Source organism: Nyctibius grandis, chromosome Z (genome assembly GCF_013368605.1).
Source record: "Nyctibius grandis isolate bNycGra1 chromosome Z, bNycGra1.pri, whole genome shotgun sequence".
Classification (NCBI taxonomy): Eukaryota; Metazoa; Chordata; class Aves; order Nyctibiiformes; family Nyctibiidae; genus Nyctibius; species Nyctibius grandis.
Window position 1 is genome coordinate 22056103 of NC_090695.1, and position 22340 is coordinate 22078442.

The 22340-nt window shown below is 35.9% G+C and overlaps 1 protein-coding gene across 2 annotated transcripts in view; it reads right to left on the minus strand.

Annotated features, from left to right (window-relative positions):
• The window catches only part of ADAMTS6 (ADAM metallopeptidase with thrombospondin type 1 motif 6), a 187089-nt gene that overhangs the window by 83774 nt on the left and 80975 nt on the right, over positions 1-22340 (minus strand). For both annotated transcript variants that reach the window (XM_068423111.1, XM_068423110.1), the window contains exons 9-10: positions 17209-17355; positions 6679-6820 (exon numbers count right to left, since the gene is read on the minus strand). In XM_068423111.1, the coding sequence (XP_068279212.1) occupies positions 6679-6820; positions 17209-17355 (289 nt within the window). The remainder of the gene's footprint in view (positions 1-6678; positions 6821-17208; positions 17356-22340) is intronic.

The window sequence follows — 22340 nt, forward strand, 5'->3', positions numbered from 1 at the left end:
CGTATTAAACTATAATAATTTGGGAGTTTCATTTTTGTTCATAAAATTTTAAAATGTTAATAAGGATTTTATGTTACTTCAGCATGTTTAATCTATAATATGCTGCACCTCTTGATGAGCATTTGCTAAAATAGAGCATAAAAATAATTAGTTTGAATTGTAACTTACAATTCAGACCTGAAAAGCATCAACCTAGAGTATTTTCAGCCTCACTGCTGAAATACTGCTGGCAACACAATTAAAACTAGAAGACTATAATTATGGGTGAACTTCAGAAGGTTCAAATTTTAGTTCAGATAAGCACCCAAAAGCTACCATTTCAGTGCTCCACTACCAAATGCTCATTAACTGGCGCAGCACATTATGAATCACAACATGCTGAAAGAATGTGAAATAGAATCCGAAGCTTAAGTCGTACATTCGTATTATGTTACTAGCATTCTTTTCTAAATATTGGGTGCTTATGTGAACCTTATGGAAACTACAGAAGCCCCACAAGGTCAATCACCTCCAAGTAGCATCTTCCCTTTCAAACCCATGCAACCTATACCATCTTTATTCAAACCACATTCCAGTATCTGGAATCTCATTATGGTTTCTGCTATCATCTAATGCACTCCTCCTGCTTTGATCACTAGCTTCCCCTTGTGCTTTTTGAACAGCTTTCATAAGATCCAGGCACATTGGTGTTACATCTGTGTCTCTTGTGAAAGAGAGAGAAAGAGAGAGAGAAAGAGAAAGGGGGTTTGGAGACAAGACAGTCTGAGGAAAGAAGAAAGGAGACTAGGAGAACTTGTTAGAAAAAGATACAAAAAGGATGTAAAACTACTTTGGGATTCAGAAAGAGGAAAACTTCTGGGATTTCCCTTGACTATACACATCCTAACCTTAAAAAAAAGAAGGAATAAGATTCACTGGATAAAAGCTGGAAATGTTTCAAATGTTCTTGATTACAGCAGATCCTGTAAGTCCTTACACAGGAAAAGCTCAAACTTTAATCAGTCTAAACGCAAAAGGCCTGCACAATAGTGATGAGAGGTTTTGCACTTGACCTTATGAAATAAAAAAAAATGGAAAGGTTGATAAAAATGGCGGAGTATAATACCAAGATCTTCAATTCCTCTCTTCACCTACACATACTTTTAACACTAATTTGTGAGCAACGTAATATAAATCAATCTGAACAAACTACTTATGCTCTATGAACAAACACCAAGTGTAAAGTGACTTAGCCATGGTATGATGTATGAAGCTGGGGAAAAAAAAGTCACTTTTCAGTGAGTTACTAAGTACTAGGTCCAGATTCAACTGAATGCACAATCCTAGTCATAGTATCAATGGGTGAGCAAACAAAAGGGAACAGGTAGCTCTGGTGCAAAGATACACCAGTGGCTTCTCTGACTTTCCTTCTGAAAAACCAGCTTCCAGAATCTGCTTCCACCTTCCTATAAAAACCCAACATCAAGCTTAGTACCTCTCTTTATTTAACTGGAGTAAAACATATCAGTGTTTCATGAATGGTTAACAGTTGGACTTGATGATCTTAAAGGTGCTTTCCAAACAAAACTGGTTTCCTTTATTTTTATTTCATAAGGTCAAGTGCAAAACCTCTCATCACTACTGTGCAGCTAGGCTTGTTTAGCCTGGAGAAGAGGAGCCTCAGAGGTGACCTTATTGCAGTCTACAACTACCTGAACAGAGGTTGTAGCGGAGGGGAAGTCAGCCTCTTTTCCCAGGCAACTAGCGATAGGACAAGAGGACATAGCCTCAAGCTTTGCCAGGGGAGGTTCAGGTTAGACATTAGGAAGCATTTTTTCTCAGAAAGGGTCATTAGACATTGGAATGGGCTGCCCAGGGAGGTGGTGGAGTCACCATCTCTGGATGTGTTTAAGAAAAGACTGGACAAGGCACTTAGTGCCATGGTCTAGTTGACACGGTGGTGTCAGGGCAATGGTTGGACTCAGTGATCCCAGAGGTTTCTTCCAACCTGATTGATTCTGTGATTCTGTGAAAATGATTCTATCATTCTATGGAAAAAGTGACAGTTTAATTCACTAACATTACAGTTTGTATCACCTGATTACAAGGGTCAATTGTAATTCAGGCTATTTTGCCCTAGAAGAAATATTGTAGAACCGTTGTGTATAGCAATTTGTTTACTCTCCTGGATTTGAAAGTTAGCTGACCAATGCTGTTTTGTTTAGGTCATTACTAACTAATTCAGTTAAACTATTCTGTCTCTGAACTGGCATCTGGGAAACTAGGAAGCAGCAAAGGCATGACAACTGCATGTCCTGTATTTCTGTAGCCAACATTTTCCCAGCAACTTTCCATTAATGGTAATTAACTTTATGACTACCCACCATAACTCATTAAAAGCATTAAAATCTTCCTAGAGACAACTAACGTAAGGGAGCTATTGAAGGCAGCAGGAGGACTCCTTACTCTCAGAATGTATCTTCATTCTGCCTATTTACAAGCAGTAAGTTCAGAGCTTGAACTCTATCTGTCCTCCAAAATGCACTAACAAAATGTGAATAAAAACTGGTATTTGAGTTTAAAGCTGTTTTCATTGGCAAAGTAACTGGAGAACTTAATTGCAAACATAAGACCATGACAAAGAGAGCTACCTGTCATCAGCTAAAATACATTACCTGATGTGTTAAACCCTAGTGTGAAATACAAAGAGTGGTCCTGCTGATTTCAGTGAAGCCATATATGCAAAGGAAAGGAGAGTCTGTCCCCTTTTCCCACTACTCAAAGTATTTACTGACACCAATGATGGTGGAAAAGCATAAAACACAAAAATATACAAAGAATTGTAAGGCACTATCTCTGAAACCCATGCTAGCAGCCAACAGCTTCACAGATCATAAAATGCACCACAGCAATATCAACCATATGCATAAAGTATTAACTGCTATTAAAATGTCTGAGGCTTTAGCCTCTGTCCTAAAAATGTGGGGACCAGCTCTAAAGAAAAGCATTATTTTGAACCACAAAATCTGTAAGTTACAGTCAGGCATATTCCAGGTATTATTTAAACTCATAAAACAGAGAAATTCCAAGTCAAGACTGGAATTCCTTCCTGAGTTAACCCAGAGACAGTCAGCATCCAACTATTATTAGGCAAAGGTTAAGGAGGTAAGGAGTCAACAAAAAAAGTTCTCCTTACATTCACCTAAACAAAACGATTGAAAAAGGTTCTGAACTGTCATAAGAACTGGCGTACAAACACAGCAAAGAACTGAGATGCACTTGACATTCACACTGCATCACCCTAGAAAATGTAGCTTATCCAGTAGCTACATAAATGAACAGGAACTAGCACTGTTCCTAATAACCTCAAAATCTCCCACTGCAGTGAATCCAGTAAGATACCTGAAAGCATGTATTGTCTTTAGGAAAAAGCTGTGTGTCAGTATTATATGGTGAAATTTCCACCATTACCATTTGGCTCACTGTAAATCATAAATTTAATGTTTTCCTGAATCTGAAAGTGTACCCTAAAAATTAAATATTTTAAGTAGCCTGAGATATTGCCTCTCAATTCTTTATTCAAAGTATCTATTTCTTCACTTAAATTCCCTAAAATTTCCCCTGTATCAGTAATGGTGGAAAGTACAGTACAGAGAACAATCCACATGTAACATTAGTAGGATCACTGAATACTTACTAACATGTAGTTTCATTTTTTCAGCTCAAAGAGCTAAAGCATCTATTTGAATTCTTGTCCTGAACAACACAGGGAAATCTGAGCAATAGCCACAATGCTTTTGCTGGAACAGTCCTGTCCATAAGTGACTAAACAGTTCAGTTAAGTCTAGTACTTACAACAGTATCAAAACAACTACCAAAGAGCTCCTTTTAAGGTCAAATTGGCTCCTTGTCAGTAAACACACATACAGAAACGCAGAAACTTGCAGCCCCTTTAGTACTTTAGCTCTGATGCCTTAATCGTTCAAACACCTCTCCATGTATTTAACGTCAAGTTCCTAAGTGAGAAAGGCCTTGGGTACTTAAATGTGCCAAATTCTTTGCAGGACTGGGACATGATCTATGACCAAAAGCAACAAACAGTTAAAAATAAACATACAGAGGGAATGGATGAGGAAATATGGAAGAAAAGGCAATGAACACAGATTAACATTAAAGTTACATGTTGAAAGAGGTGATTTTCCTAAAGGTTAGTAAGACATCACGACAGAATTCCAAAGCAAAAAGAACATGAAGATTTTTCCAAGTTATTTTAAAAACACCAACTGTTTTGACAGCTACATCAGAGCCCAAAGGAGACTTGTAATTTTTTGGCCTTTGATTTGAGAGTTCGACTGTTTCTCTTGTCATGCCTTGCCGTCACAAATCAGTAAAGAATATGAGCAAGAGAAAAAGGCAAGAAACTTTCTCTGAGATTGCCCTTTGGTTTGGAATTTCCTTCTAGGTCACTAAACCCAATGTTGGAAAACCTGCTCTACCCCTTTTTTACCAGGTACTTCAAATAAAAAGGGCTAAAAGAAGTGCTAGACAGAAGTTAGCATAGGAACTAGGTCCACTGTTAATTATGGATTTTTACTATGTTTTTCAGTCCATAGTTGCACATGTGACTTAGAATAAGATCAACCAACTATTAATGGCATCTTAACATGAATAGTATAGCAAATACGAATATCCAAAGCACTAACTGTTTACTTTTGATAATGAAGTACTCAACTTAGCTTTTCCTGGTATTTAGATCTAGTTACACTACTCAGTTCTAAAAACCCTTTCATATATGAATAGGTCTTTCTGGTGTGGATATTTTCCATTTGCACTACAAGCTTCCAAAGACTTTTTTTTTCCCCCCTTCAAAATTATCAGTTGAAATCTGTACTATCATAATAATCATTATTGCATTTTCAGAGCATAATGTCCATGGCAGACAATATTTTTAAATACCAGGCTTCTACAATAACCTGTTATATTAATATATGCAGTCTGAATACTATTACTAAAAATAGGGGTTTTTTTCTGAGACACTTGTAAGTTATGCTCACATTGATGGCACACTGATGGCAAACAATACACTATATCAACTCAGAGGACTGGTAATGTCACACGAAGACATAACTTCTTTTAACTATTGCCTCAATTAAGTGTCGAACTCTTTTTTGTAAGTATAAGGAAATCCTAACAAAAAACCAAAAAGAAAGCAGAAGGCAGAAAGCCAAGATACCTACGCATCTTCATTACTTCCTATTTTTTGTGGTTTAGAAACTGGTTTAAGTAAGGAAGTGTACTGTGCAGCATGATCATCACAACAATGATTACATAGTTTAACACTGTTTGAAAAAAAAAAACCCATACATGTGGAAAAGCCAGGTTTTGCACATTATTAACTTTCCAGTTTAATTTAAAATGCAGTATATCTCCAAAGGCTGTGCTATAAATCATGGATTAAATACCTGCAGATTTCCTTAGTCTGAAAATAAAAGTGTGTGTGTGGTGAGAATTTGTAAGAAAAAAAAAAAGTATGACTTAGATGTAGTGACAGGAAACAGGTCTCTTAAAGAACAGTGGTGGGAAGTGAGAACTTAAAGAGGAACAATAAAGGCCAAAAGAGGTTTGGTAAGGGATCAGCAGTAGAAAACCCAGTGAGCTACTCAGCCAGCTACACACAGCTTTTAAATCCTTTGCACAATGCGATCTGCCAAAGACACATCCCAAGAACAATATTGTATTTATCACCCCAGGGATATTAAAAACGGACTTTCTTTATAGCGAGCCTTTCGAGAAGTAAATAGAGTATAAATTCAATGATTACATTGTTTTATTTGAATAATCTAAAAATTAAAGTATTATTTATTATTATTAAAACTATTTACTTTTAAGCTACTGGATATGTTTTCAAGGTTTATTTAATTTAGTCTCAGCTGATTATTTGATGACAAGCACAGCAGAATGTATCCTTGTACTACATACTTTTGCCTGCAAGATTTTAAGTAAGTATTTATAAATGTACTGCATAATGGCCTAAGTGTGCAGGTTTTTGTTTCTACTGTAAATTTATTTACTGTAATTATTGCACACTGGTACTCGCAGCCAAAGCTTTGTTAGTACTTAGCTATTCAGTATTCTATTAAGCTATCTAGCTTCATGTTCCTCTGTTCCCATAACTATAATTCATCTTTCCAAAAAGAAGTCAGAACAATGGGAGAAATAATAAACTCAGTGCCAGAAAAAGAAAAAAAGAAAAGAAAACCAGACCTGACAAACCAATACAAGTACAAAATTTCAAACTGTAGCTTTAAATTGAAAAGTTAAAGCCAACACAACAGATTTCATGTTTCAAGATTAGTACAACATGAGCCTGATCTCATTTAACTGAAATCAGGGAAAATTCTGTAGTACACTTTAAAGGAGCAGGATCAAGTGTTCTGGGCTCCTCTTTTCCCCAAAATTAAATAATACCTTCCCCAGCTCATTGTTACCCACACATTCTGGTGTACAGTACACACAAATGACTCAAGGAAAAGGTGCAGCATAAGGATTAAAATGTACCCTTTGCTTACGTATGATGGCACCAGACATGCTATTGGAAATCTGTAACCCACTACTGCATCTAACTAAAGATTTATGTTATAAAGGAATATATACAAAAGACTAAGCAGAACACTCAGCATAAGGATTAAGACTTCTTACCCCATATTTACATTGGCGGGATGTTGCTCCATACTGGAAGCGACACTGTTCATCAGCATCATACACCTGACCTGGGGCCACAGCTGGATAAAGAAAGTCACGCTTGGGAGGCTCATTATCAAGGCAAGTACCACGGCCCGAACTGTTCAACATAAAGGACCAAATCAATTAGGAATTCTACTGACTGTAAATCACAGTAATGATATCATGTATCTAGTTCTTACTTTTAACAGCACTGGGTGTGAAACAAATATGATTGCAATACACAAACAGTAAGATGGTACACCCATAGTAAAAAGAAAAAATAATTAGAGGGAATTAAAAGATTAAAATAATTTTTCATTATTATTATAACAAAAATCCTTCTTTTAGATTGTGAAATAGATTTAATATATTATCCTTTTTTAAAGTGCGATAATTTCTGAGCCACACAAGACTGATTTTCATTTTTGTTTTAAGATTCCTATTTGTTTTCACTGAAGAATAGCTACATTTGGTCATAGAATGAAAAAGAAACAAATTAAGCAAATAAAAGAAATTCCATTTACAATTCTTAATGACCCTTCTCATCATTCAAACAGCTAAGTACAATCTTATAGATATGAGCAGCTCAATTGGTTTATATAAATGCAAAATATATTTAAACTTCAATATGACTAAATGTTTATAGGATTAGGACCTTAACATGCATGCTTTTCTTCCATTTCGGTGGACAAAACAGTTACAGTGGTAAAAATTCTGCAGGATCTTCAGATTTACCTATACTAGGGTGCCTGAAAAAAATTTTATGGATCCAAGATCTTTTCTATTGTATTAAGAATATTTAGTCTTAAAAATTTCATGTTAGAATGAAGATCATCATCTTTGAAAACGTTAATATTTTCTTTGTCTACAATCACTGTTTTGTTTCGTGGTTGGTGGTTTTTTTTCCAAAATATGCCCATATTCAACCACAATATTTTAGTGTAGAGGAACAAATAACAAAGAAAGCCAAATGCAGACAGAGTTCTGTTTAGAAAACTTTGAACTTTGCTAAATATAATTATTCATCTTTATTTACTCAGTGTGCACTAACGAGGACAGATGCTTTTTTACTTTCATTTCACATGTGAATAAGTGAGGATTTTTAAAGAATTCTTATGCCAACACTTCAAATTTTTTTCCAACATTCCTACAAATTTTGCCAGCACTTTTGTGTTTTTTTCCAAATCTTTTCCATGCACCTTGCCAAAGGAACATAATTTCAGAAGTGAATGTTCTACACTGTTTTTTGGAGATCTCCAATTTTCTATACTTTTCATCTGCAGATAAAAAAAAAGAGCAAAAAGCCTCCTTTAACAACGTATGTTCTCATTTTAACCCTATTTTGTTCAATTCTTTGAAATCCTACAATAAACCCTTTGGAAAAACAAAGAAACAAACAACTGCCAATCATTTCAGAAGACAGCAAACAGCAACTAAGACAATAACCAGGTAAATACAGAAAAAAATATGATGTTCAGCTACTAATCCCAATTAATTTAGTGTGATTCACCTGCACACACACACACCCATCCCACCCCCTCAGCTGAAATCTACCTTTAAAATATCAATTGTGTGCTTCTGGCATAAAAAATAATGTACTTCTCCCTTTATTCCAGCTTTAATTATTGCAAGCATATCTATTTCCTAATAGCAGAAGTTGGAAAACTATCCTACATTCTTTTGAAATACTTCAGTTTTGTGTTTTGCTTGTATGAGGAGTACTTGTTAATAACTCCAATATGAAAACAAATCAAATACAATCTGATTTTTCTGCATTGTCTGGACCAAACTGCAGATAGGAACTTTAAACAAGTAGTGGGAAGTTTAGCATTTGACATCAGCTTGAACAAGTAATGCATATGATGGGAACATTTCCATAGATTCCAATAGTACAGAGTTTGGTCTGTAAACTGTGATCCTGTAAACAGACAGCCAAGGGCACAACATTTAAAAATGCTCATCACCTTCGGTGACTCCCTCCATAGGCATAAGTACCCCTCCACGGATTAGATTACAGAATCAGATCTGAATCTTTAAATTCACTGAATTTGTAAATTAAAGTCTATACCTACTCTACAAGACATATAATTGCAGAACTGGAAGTCAAAATCCCTGTAGTAAATACAAAAATATGCCTCTTCTGCTCCAATGACAGGATTTTCACCATAATGAAATATTGTTGTAGTAGTAAAAAAGCAAGAAAATTACTACTAAGCAGTCATTCATTTACTAGCTACATTAGATCACCACCTCTCAGAGTGAAAATTTGTTTCTCTCTTTCCTTCTGCTTCAGTTCTATTATTTCACTCAAGTTGACTGAACAAAATTGACACATTTTACAAACTTAGTGTGAGAACCTGATACTATATTCTGTGAACTGAAGTATTTTGGAAAAGAAATAGCATGTGTTATAAAACACATAAATAAAACCAGGGACCTTCCATTGGTAATGTAAGGTCTCACCAAAGCTGTGCACAGGATGAATACAGGCTGAGGATCACATAACCTTTCCAGACAACTTCTACCGGACCCAGGAATGGTGTAATACTCTCGCGTATGTCTTTGTCCTTCTCTCTTTCTCTTTGCTCCATCAAAGCAAAACCCAGATACCCAAGAAAAAATCTGCTAAATCTAGGGGAATGAACAAAAAAGCTGCAAGAAGAATAATAGTATCAAAGCACTTTATAAACAGAGATCTAATAGTTATGAACAATGTAAAAAAGATAGTAGGTAGGAAATGAATCACAGAATCATAGAATCATTTTGGTTGGAAAGGCCCTTTAAGATCACCAAGTCCAACCATCAATCTAACGCTACCAAGTCCACCACTAAACAATATCCCTAAGCACCACATCTACATGTCTTTTAAATACCTCCAGGGATGGTGACTCCACCACTTCCCTGGGAAGCCTGTTCCAATGCTTGATAACCCTTTCAGTGAAGAAATTTTTCCTAATATCCATTCTAAACCTCCCCTGGTGCAACTTGAGGCCGTTTCCTCTCATCCTGTTGCTTGTTACTTGGGAGAACAGACTGATCCCGACCTCACTACAACCTCCTTTCAGGTAGTTGTAGAGAGCAATAAGGTCTCCGCTCAGCCCCCTTTTCTCCAGACTCAACAACCCCAGATCCCTCAGCCGCTCCTCATAAGACTTGTGCTCTAGACCCTTCACCAGCTTCATTGTCCTTCTTTGGACTCTCACCAGCACCTCAATGTCTTCCTTGTAGTAAGGGGCCCAAAACTGAACACAGTATTCAAGGTGCGGTCTCACCAGTGCTGAGTACAGGGGGACGATCGCTTCCCTAGTCCTGCTGGCCACACTATTGCTGATACAAGCCAGAATGCTGTTGGCCTTCTTGGCCACTTGGGCACACTGCTCGCTCATTTTCAGCAGGCCATTGATCAACATCTCCAGGTCCTTTTCCACCAGGCAGCTTTCCAGCAACTCTTCCCCAAGCCCATGGCATTGCATGGGATTGTTGTACCACCAGTGCAGGACCCAACACTGAGCCTTGTTGAACCTCATACCCAAATACTTTTATCTCTGCAATTTTAGAAAATTTCTACTCACAGCCGCCTTTGTGCTTTGTGATTTTATCTTATATAGGAAGCATATACAAAGTCAAAAAACCTACAGGATATCCCTGCAGAGCATTAACATTTTTGAAGAGGGAGTGGATAAATCTTTAGCACCTGCAATAGAAATAAGATGATCTCAAACTCATCCTTACATTCTATTTACTCCACAAGATACTACTAGTACTCAAAGACTTTCTCGTTTTCCTAATTTTAGGTTAATTTCATGAGTTTCTATGGGACATAGTGGTACTGGTTTCAACTACAAAATAGCTAAGCTTGATGTCTTTTCATCCCAGTATTCCAGTGTAGTGCCTCAAGAGACCTTTGTAAAGTGCTCTACAATATAATTTAAACATTATTTTGTATTTTAATATCACAGGATAGCAAATTAATCTTCTGTTTGGAAGGATATCAAGGATAATAGAGCATTCTCTGAAAGCTTAAGATCCCAGATGTGCTATCACTGCTAACTGCTTGATCAAAATAACAGCAACCAGAGATTCAATGCAAAACAGGATCATCACCTCTCTACAGACAGCACTATTGTATCCACGCCCAATAAAGAGAAAAAGCAAAAAACATGGATGTAGACCTTTCAGGGTTTATGCTCCTGTTACAGAATCTGTTCCCAAATATGTCAGCAACATACACAGTACAACACAACTCCTTCAATGATTGAAGAAAATATCCCAAAACACTAGCACTGAAAATAGGTTTTGAATCTTACAGAATTGCCTCATTCATAATAACGATGTGGACTATAATGCAAGCTATAATTAACAATCATAAATTAAATGTATTATAAATATTTGTAATTATAGCTAAACAATCATGTACATAAATATGTTACCAAACTACCCATAAAAATATGGAAAAAATTAATAGTAAAATTTATTAACTATAAACACAGTGCATTTTATACATATACGTACATATAAAAATATTAATTATTTACATGCCTATATATAACGTTTGGCTCCTAACAGAATCCTCACTTCATATTTATTACATACTTATCCCGAGTAAAAACTGATTTTTAGAGAGCACCATGATATATTTCTGTACAGGTTACAAAAGCTGCTTAACTTGACATTAATGAATAAACTGCAGATTGCTCAATAGTCTACAGATAATAACATAAATATTTGCAGAAGCAGGGCATAAGTAAAGGAAGTGCGACTTGGAGTGGTATGTTTAAAATTAAAATGAACCAGAATAGGATTACTAAATTAAAACATTCTTGAATGCTAGGGAAATTCAGATACTGATGTGGATTTACCAGTCACTCTCATGACAAATTCTACTTCTTTCCAATCTTTTATGCTAGGCTGGCTTTATGTCTTATTACCTATTCCACAGCAAGGACTAATTTTGCACAGTCTTTTCATAACACTCAATTCTTCTTTTGTTTGGTAATAGGTAATTTGCTATTTCTTTAATGTATACTTTCCTCCACAGTATGGTCTGTGTTCCAAAGCATTCTCTTATTTGTTTGAATAATTATCCAGCAGCCATGTTAGGAAAAATCTATTGGTGCATCTATCAAAATCATCCACCTACCAAAATGTCTTGGTATCTGGCCTTGAGAGTTCAGGAGCTACTAAGCTATAAAATATTGGGCCAATTTGGTTCTATATTTATGTCATCAAACATTCTACAAATAAGTTAATGGGAATCTGCCACTGATCCTGCCCTTTATGATTTCTTTAAATTTAAATAACCCAAGAGGTTATTTAAAACCTCTTAAACAAAGAGTTAACCAAAGAGTAATACTTGCAAAGTCAATGCTCAAAAACATATTGCCATCCCATGATTACAGAAACTGTTCTGTTAGTTTGGTTTTTTTTTAACTGGGTAGCCTTTTAAGCAAAACACAAGACTTTCAAAGCTTCAGAAATCTACAGTAATTGGGGACATATGCTTTTTAGTCAATTATCTGTTAGCTAAAAAAAAAAAAACAACTAGTAAATTTTAAAGAAAAAAGAAGCAGAAAATATTGAATTAAAATTTTCTCCATTGATTTGTAGAGAGAGATATGAAATTTTGATATGATTGATGTGACCTTATCTTTCAAATTTAGTCTTGGCTTGTACTTTTTTAAAACGTTAATCTGGATTTCTGGAGTACCAGGGGCCAATCTGCCACAGATAGCATATGAGGCATATATAGACGTATCGTATATTTATCTCACATATCCACTTGTATTACCAAGATTCTTGGGCAGATGATTTCTGGGCCCAAGCACTGAATCATTTTTTATATTGTCTACACAAGGTTGCTTGGACCAAGGTAGTTTTGGCTCCTTTCCAGAGTTAGAAAGGTGTAGTCTCAGATCTAAATCCTGCTGTATGGCAATCCTAGTGACTCTTCAAGAATTCCCTGTGAAAGATCTTACTTATTCAAATAGTTTAAAGACTCTTGGTTCTTCTCCATTCATCTTCAAAAGACAATCCTGCCTTTCAAAGAGAGCTGGCCATGTGGCTGCTTCTAACACCTTCTCCTATCTGATACTGACAAGATTAATGAACTACGATTCCAGAAATCACCCAGATTTTGTTATTACAAAACATAAAAGTAACGGAATAAAGAATTCTAAGCAGCAAGTTCTCTTCTTTATGTCTAGGTGTCTGCATGGCTCTATAGGCACACTGTATAAATATACGCTAGATATAATGAAACTTGCATGTTATATATATATATTTATACACACACACACTGCATAGAACGAAATTTATACTAATTGGTTTTCAGTGATTGGTTCATTTCATATAGAAGAAATCGGTTCATTTCTCCTACAAACAGATATTAAGGATTTCTAGTCCTCTCAGAGGAATCTCTACTCTCTGACACTGCTCTCCAACTCTTCAATTCTCAGTATTTCTGCATTTAATTCCATAAAAGGTTAGTGACATTCAAAGCCACTGTAAAGCACTTATGAACAATTCAGCTGACAAACTGAATTCAGTCAATCTTTCACTCTAATAGAAAGCTTGACAGACAAAAACTATTACGTGCTAGAAGGAATGTTTTCCCCAGAAAAAAAATCATTTTCTTTGGCCATTTCAGAGCCTGTGCTGGCTGGTCATCCTTCTTGAGAGTTTTGATAGATCAATCAGCAATATATAGCTTTGCTTTGTCTTGTTGTCATCATTTGAGCCACATTCATCCTCTATCTGGCCATGTCACAAAATAAATTGCTTTCCCAGCTAGTGCCTGACTGAATTGATACCTTCCAAGTGATACTTAATGGCTATTCCTCAGTAGCCTCAATCTGGGAAATTTGTTTCTGGGTGTAGTTTTAAGAAAGTCTTAAGGAAGAGAAGGATGAAGGTGAGGCTCTACTTTTAGTGTCACTAGGATGATTTCTCTTCCAAAATGCTTCTGCCCAATGATAAAGGACAATGTGCTAACTATCTACAACACAAAATGGCACACAGGGCAAAACTGCAATAGCAAGTGGTGACCCAAGCTGGTAAACTAGTAAATCCACATTGATCTACCTTAACATATAATACTGTGAACACATAACGAGCTTCTAGTGAAATTCATTCCAGCTGCATTACTCCAGTGCCATGAAAGCCCTGCCCACACTTGTATCTAGATCCAAGCCAATAAAACTAAAAGGCGTTGTGGTATGTCATACAAACACACAGCCTCACGTTTCTGCTTGGGTATCTGCATTCGATCCCATTGTGTTCTATCTTTCTTGTTAGACATAACTAAACGAATCCTAAGCTAGCCATGCTCATTCAGCACAGAAAAAAAACACTTGCCTTCCTTGTTTGTCCCAGTTTTTTTTCCCATTCTTGAGGAAAAATGGAAAGAAAGGGGGCAGAGTCTAATCTATCTGGAATACAAATCTGGAGACATAGATGACAACACCTGGACACTTTGCCTCTAAAGTTCTAAATCAGCATTTTCCTCACCTGTTGCTAAGTTATGAAGAACTATTAGAAAAAAACTTAATCATTTTTCCTGTCTGGATGCAAACTGTTCTGCTCTTATAGGAGCAGTCAGGGAATTGCTACCGCATGAAATTCACTGCTTTTCTTTGCTTCTTGCTCACTGATCATTACCTGCAACGGAGAAGGATCTGCTCTTAAAGCTGTTTTGCCTTAAGGAAAGGTGTGAATGGGTAAAAAGAAGTGATCTAGGCTTCTGACAGCTGTCCTTCAGGTACTTGTGTAACTCTATCTCAACAGGTCCCTGCTGTCATTGAGGAGATAACATGAAAAGCTGAGGAGAAAACTAGAAACTGGAGGAAAAAACCAGTTTTACAGAATATTCTACTTCATGAAATAATAAAACAACTATTTTAAGGGAAAAAAGTATCAATTCATTTGTAGGATATTAGAACCACAAACAATAAGAAGCATAGATTTATAAAGAACAGGTCACGTCTGAAAAGTCTGACCTTTTTAAGAATAGACTGCAAAATTAGTAGATGAAGGAGAAGTTATCTTTGGCTCTTAGTATGTTACTCAACACAGTATCCTATACAACTCGAAAATCTATTCATAATTGCAATGTGTAAAATAACATTTATCCAAGGTGGCTTTGAAAAAAATAACATCTACATTCCGGGTTACAAAAATATAGCTAATATATTATAGAAGATAATTTATTATTGAAACTGTTATATGTAGATTTTTTTTTATTCTAGCTCAAATATCACTTAGTATCTTCAGTAATGATTTTTTAATGAAATTCACAGATAGTAGTAATTTGATTAGAGTCGCAAACACTGGAAATTATAGAGAAGTATCTCATAAAACCTGAAGAGATTAGAACTAGGGAACAGATTCACCGAAGTACTATTCTGGCTTTATGCTAATATAACTACAATTTCACTGGCATCCTACAGACTTAAAAATGAAACTTAACGGTGAATCAAACCTAGGGAACTGAAAAGAATAATGGAGATGCTAACAGTAAATAATAAAATTAAACATAAAGCAGAGGAGGCATAAGCTAAACATGTTTTTAACTGCCAGTAAAAATTTGAAAGATCACTGCATACATATCAAGTAAAGAAACAAGAAAGTTTGTTCAGGCTGAAATTTAAAACTGTGCAGGAACATTATGAACAAATGTTCAGTTCTATTACATTTGCAGCATAACATAAGCCACAGCATTTTAACACGTTTCTTTCTCTAAACTCATAAATAAGAAATGACTTCTCAGCTATTTCTTGAATTATGTCTTCATCAACAGACAACTTATTGTCAGGACAACTATGGGATCAAAATGGAGTTCAGAGGAGAGCAAAAAATAGAAGTAAACGAGAAAGAGAATAGCAGAACTGTAACAGTAAGAAACAAACTCCCAAATGGTACAAGAAATTACCTTAACTGTAAGCTTATAGTCAGAACTACTAGGCTGTGAAATACTCTCAGAAGAGATGCAAAAACCGTATTCTTTATCATAGCTAAAACTAGGCTGCATGACATACTAGGAAGACTACTAATGGGAACAGTGTTGCATTAACAGAAATGATTGGTAATGATATAACAAAACTACCCTGTATATTTTTTTTTAATAACAGTAGTGTTAAATGAATAGGCATATATCGCTCCTGAGAAAACCAATTTAAATTGTGAGAAACCTGTACTACACATGTGTGTAAGGATGACTTACTCAGTGTGCTTTAATTTAGACATTCATCTTAAATGCTCCAGTACATAAAACTGGGTGGGTGCACAGTTCAGTGGGGTGATACAAAATGCCTTAACCTGATAGAGGCTACTGAAGAGATGGGCTTTTTCCTCTGAACTGTGCCAATATTAAACCTCTGATGTGCTCACTGATTCTATAAGGAGCTCAAACACCTCTTCAGACCAGTTCAGTGATCCTCCACATTGTGTGGGAAGCTACATTTGAACCAATCTAAAGAAAATTTATTGGTCTGAATGGGCCCCTTCAGGTGCGATTCAGCACACAGCACCTTATTCTGAGGTTAGATCCCTGAAAGAGGAGGAGAAGCTCATTTTGTTCTTAGTAGTCTCATGGTTAGACCATTTGACAGGTTTAAGACCACCTCCTAAAATACAGTGTCTGAATTATTGAACAACCTTTATTTGTTAAAGGAATCACTGCACCGATGATGCTGAACCTACCAACCAACTGCCATTTCCTGCCACAAAGCCAGTCTTATGCCACTTTAAAAAATCCTGTTATTAATCTGTTCTCAGTGAACTCACAGTTCCGTCTTTGTCTTCGACAATTTAAAACACATACAAAGGCTTCATTATGCATCTTATACACCAATGTATACATTGATATGAGCACATTTTTAAGACTTAACATATTTTAACTGTTTAATTTTTTCATACAGAAGTAAAATTTCAGGTAGCAATCTACTTCTGGATAACAATCACCACAGAAGTATAGGTTAACACAATTTTAAGGTATTAATATAAAGACCTATGCCATCCTCTCCTATAACCTTTATATTCTCACCAATGCTACCGAAGAACATTGATAGATAAAAACCCTCAAGACTGCATGAAAAAAATGTGGAGAATGAAATGTACAAGGCACAGGACTACAACCTTGTTCCCTTCATTCGATTCTCTCACATTATGCATATATTTTAAAAAAGATACTTCCCATAATTCACAGACAAATTCCACCCTTCTCTATTTCCCACCCTCAGATTAATGAAGTAATGAGATATGATCAGTACTTCAAAATATTTTGAATAGGTTAAAAATGAGAACTGCAAGGTGGGGAATGGAGCAGAAGAAGCTTTTGCCATTACATAGAAAAACTGCTTTACAAAATTAAAATATTAAGTGACTTGCTATATATCTGTCTGTTCATTCTAAAAACATAAACCATCAGAACAGGTCACTGTATCTCTATTATTTATCTTGAAAGTTGTCAATTTTTTGAAAACTCATTATTTTTCTTGAGAGATTACTTACTCTAAAAAACTGGTGATGTAATCCCGACTGCAGGCAGACCAAGAGAAAGGGTTGGTGTTTGCTGTAATATGAGCTGCCATTAGCTTTGCTGCTTCATGACCTTTGGTCCCACAAGAATTTCCAATTCCATCATGATTCATACCAAAACTGCCCAAAAGAGGAGGAGAGAAACAGCCCATTACTTTTCTACAGCACTAGACATCTCTTAAAACTTAATGTCACCTTTACAGAAATCATGTTGGACCTAAAAAAACCACACTTAGTACAGGAGAACTCTTAAGTGGAGAATCAGGATCCGCTAAGTTCTGTTTAGTTTATTCAGATCTCAGAATACCGCAAAATTACATAAATTTATTTTCTCCCACAGACTTTTGAAAGCATTCTATTTATTTTCTAAAGCTTTTAAAGAAAATTTAACAATATACTTGCAAGATAAATACAAAGCACTCAGTCCTTACTTGGTATTGTACCTGGATAAGGAATATACATTGTGGTACTGACACTTGGATTAGTAAACAAGGAGAAACAGAGAATAGGTGATGTTGCTCTAACAGTACAGAAGCCAATGATAATGATAATTCAGCAGAACATGGGTTTTGCAATTCCCAGGGTCATGCTGTATGCACACTTCCTCTTTGTATCCACTCACACAGTGACTTGGAGCCCTTCTATTAGAGCTAGGCTTTGTCATGGAATGTTGGAATGAAAACAACTAAAAATCAGCAGAAAATACAGTAAGAAATAAGTACAGAGGGGCACGTGGCCAACAGAAATTTTCAGGTAAAAAATTAATTAATTGTCGACAAAGATGATATGACTCTGGAAAAGGGAATATGGCAAAAGCATCCATATGTCTACGAAATCCTACGCTACTGAAATAGACCCTTGGAGCTATAGATCATCAACATAACCATCAAATTAAAACTATAAGTAAAATCACGAAGCATCTATTTGAAAGACTTTCATTACAGACTATCTTTAGTTAAATTATTGCTGTTATTCCTAAACAAACAATGTATACCTGACTGGCCTGACACAAATGAAGCATCTGAACAGAATATTTCTTAATAGTATACACTTTTCTGAAACTCCATTTTCTTAGTCTGGTTTTGATTCATTTCCATTCAATCACATTGTGGGGAAAAACTTCTTTCTTAAAGTATTAACCTTTGGTCAAATTTGTTCCTTCTTCACAAACATAGCACAAGGCTTACAAAATCAGAGGGACAGGTAGTGAGACACATAGGAGCCTCCTTGACCATGAGGCAGAGAAGCAGTTAAAGAGAATGCCAACACTGAGCTTCCGCATATCCAGAGCAGCGAAACTGTCACTTCTTGGTGTATCATACAAAGAGGTCAGTCTTTGGAGCTTTCTGTATTACAAATGCTAAAAAGACTGACTCCCTGATTTCTTACTCATCATTCAGGAACACAAATGTGTTGAGGCACTCTGTTTTGATTTTGTAGAAACTTTTAGGACTGACTGCCAGAAGATACAAATGGTGGTAGATTAGAGGCTGGCCATTTATCTAATGACAATACCACTTCATACCAGTTCATGTGACTTTCTTTACTGAAACTGATAGGAGTGTTATATTAATCTGAACATATTGCTGCAGAACGTGGTATAAAAATACAAGGCCTTCATGTTACTCTGAGCTTCAATACACTGGGTACTGTTTCACCTCTTCAGCTGATCATAACAACCTACAAACTCAAGGTATAGCTCACCATTCCTCCCAAAACCCATTAATCGCACAGATATAAGACAAGGAACATCAGCAAATGATGGGTGGTTCCTACAGACTGGGGAAGGACTCCATCATCAAAAAAGTATCACTTCCTTGCCTATGAGATGTCTCCCTATGGAATACCTCGTCTGTACCAATGCCTGCATGTATCTAGTTCAGTGTATGATATCTCATAAACGCAGAAAACCATATACTATATTATACATGGGAAAGGTCTGGCTGACACCTTAGATTATTATATTATCAAATGAAGAATACTCCTCGCATATAGAAAATACAGCTTTAAGAAGAACTTGTCTGAGCAATGTATGTATTATAATAAACTTTCAGACCAGTGTTACTTATTATGCTCTGTCTTCAATATCAATATATATTTTGGGAGGGAAGAACTTAGATGTCCAAAGCAACAAACTGAACCAGAACTTAACAATAAAAAATGTACTTTATTGACCTAGTTCTCAACTGCCATCATTTCCTAGAATTAGGGGTACTTCAAATAGAAACATTTCGTTTTGAAATGCCTCTGTACAACTTCTTGAAATAGAAAACCTTAGTTTTTAATAATCTCTCTGAGTGACTCCTTTATAGAAATGGGCATTGGGGTATGTGTGAAAGAGCTGAATTGGATCATGCTGACTATATCTGATATCCATCTCATCCCTAGTTAGTGTATTCCATTTGTCAAAGACATTACAGACTTCAACTGTCTGCGAAATGAAAGTTGTATCTTTGGGGCCTGTAAAAAAAAACAAACAAACCAAACTTTGTAGTTTAATAGCTTTCCTTCTTCTACCAGTTCTCCTTGTGAAAAAGATTAAGTTGCTGATGGTGGCAGTGGTACACCTGATAAAAAGTATGCTGTGAATGGAAGCTGCAATTCCTGATGCACACAGGAACTCAATGCCTTGTCATGAGCTGATAGTATTCTAGTTTTTTATAAATATTCATTCACCTAAGTCATTTATTCCCTTCCAAGAAGGCTCTTCTACTTGCCCCTGCTTCTGAATTTAGAGGGAAACTGATCATTAGGTGCATGTAATTTTTTCTGATCCTTGGAAAGGGGTCTTGCAATTACTGTCATCTATTTCCAAGATGGTAGTGGCAACATGCCATTACAGCCCAGTAATTTGCACTCCTATGGCTGGGATTGCACATGAAAACACATTTCTGTCCAAAGTACCAGTTTTATTTCCATCAGAACATGTTGATTATATTTGGCCATCATTACATCAAAGCTACATCTTTTACTAAAGCATGTTTGCAATTAGATTGGGGTGGGAAGGCAGGGAAGAAAGGAAGGAACATAAAATACTCTTCGTGAGCCACTGTTACAATTTACTTACCTTTTTTCAAACTCACTGAACAGATGCAGAGTGTATTTCTTTCACTGGCTGAAAGAGTCTGTCTAAAACTACCAGTATAATTTGTCTTTAAAAGAACTGCCAGATGAGCAAGGAGAGAGTGAAAAATCTTCTCAGGTGATATAGGAGTTTTTCTATGAATTTACCTTTCCACCCACCATCTCAAAGAAAGCTGTTTAACCAGGCAGCTCTTTTTTTTTTTTTTCAAGGATTATGGCTCCTCTTTTCCCAAGAGAGCACCTACATTACATTTAAGAGCTGTGTAAAGCAGCAACAGTAAGAATTAAAATCATAACTGCAACTCTCCTGCAATTTCTGTATAGTTTGTATACTTCTTAAAAATCCTAAGAAGGCAGCACACCTGACTAGTGCTCTGTGCCTGTTTCATTTATTAACGTCTGTTACAGAACAGATTCTTCTTTCCTTGGCAATCTGTTTTTCCTTATATCTGAAAAAATTGTCTGAAGGAATTATTTGTAATACACATCCAACTTAAGATCTGACCTCAAAAATCACAGGGTAGATAACTAGTCTCAGTTGTGCTGAATAAAACAGCAACAGATAACCAGAGACCCTGGAATATAAGCAGAGGGAAGGATGGGAATGTAAACTTCTCATCTACCCTTCCTTTTTCTTGTGAAGGAACAATACTGCAGGTTCCTACAATTTCATCTGTATTTAAGATGAGGTTACTGATTTGTTGGGTGGTTCTAAACGATGATGGTTATGGTTGTCAAAACACTTATTGCTGATGTATCAGAAATGATAGCAGTTATTTCTGTGAGACAGCCAGGATGCTTCCGTCCTGATTTATTATCCAAACACTTAAGATCCAGACCCACCTGAATGCTCCTCAGTACTGTTCACTGAGGTTTATTTTGTGTACCATTTACTTTTATAGCACTCAAGTTACCTGAAATGTGCTACTCAAGTGAACTGCTTTTTCTCATTAACAATTATCTCTGCTTTCCAACTATGGTACTAATGATCTGCATATCAAACAATTTCCTAGCTTTCTTAGGGTTTAGAGCATTGAGAACCACAGAGAATGCTAATGTTTCCTTTCTCTAAATACAACAGGGTATGTTCACCGTTTAGTTACTTAGCAATTCATAAGTTGCATGAATTTGACCTAATTCTGTTAAAGCAGTGGCTCTCACTTTGCTCTGCCACTTGTTTAACAGCATAAGGAAGAAGAGTACCAGAGACTGCGAATCTTGAATCAGGTGAGGCAATAAAGTTACAGGAACACAAGCAAGAGAAATACTGTAAAATCAAGCACTTGATCTTCTTGTCCATTATCTGAGGCTGATTTACAGCTGCATAACTACATGTAACTCTTTAGGAAAAATAAACTTTTCTTTCTAAGAGGGAAAAGAAACCTTAACCTTAAGAAGTGTTATTATACTAAATATTTGCACTAGGAGAAGCAAAATAAACATGCATGCTAAGAGTGAAATGAGTCATTTTCAAGCTAAGTATCTTGACCCAGGTACATTGCTAGAACTTCCTCTAACATGCTGAGGCATGTTAGTTAGACACACTGCTCTCACAACATTTATGGAGAACAAAGCAAAGGCCAGGGAAGTGTCGTAAAGTGCACCAGTGAAGAATACTTCAAAAATTTCTATCAGTGAATCTCTACTACAGTGAGAAGATAGAAGGCATGCTTGAACAAATACTCTTGTATTGGATATAAGACCTAAAGGGTGAATTACAATTTGCTTGTAAAAAGTGACAGTTTATTTTATTAGATAGCAACTTTTTCATAAACTTTGTATTCATTTATTTTTTGTAATATGTTGTACTTATTCTCAAAATTATTAAAAAGGTGTCACTTAAATCTATATATGTATTTCATAAAGCTTAGAATGTCTATCTACAGCCTACATTGAAATAATGAGAAAATTGTCAGCTTCCCTATATCTGTAGATGTTACCATAGCTTTAAATTGCCTTGTCTAGTGACATTAGAACATGTACAAGGATGGAAGAAAGGGAAAACTAGCATGTTTCAGCAT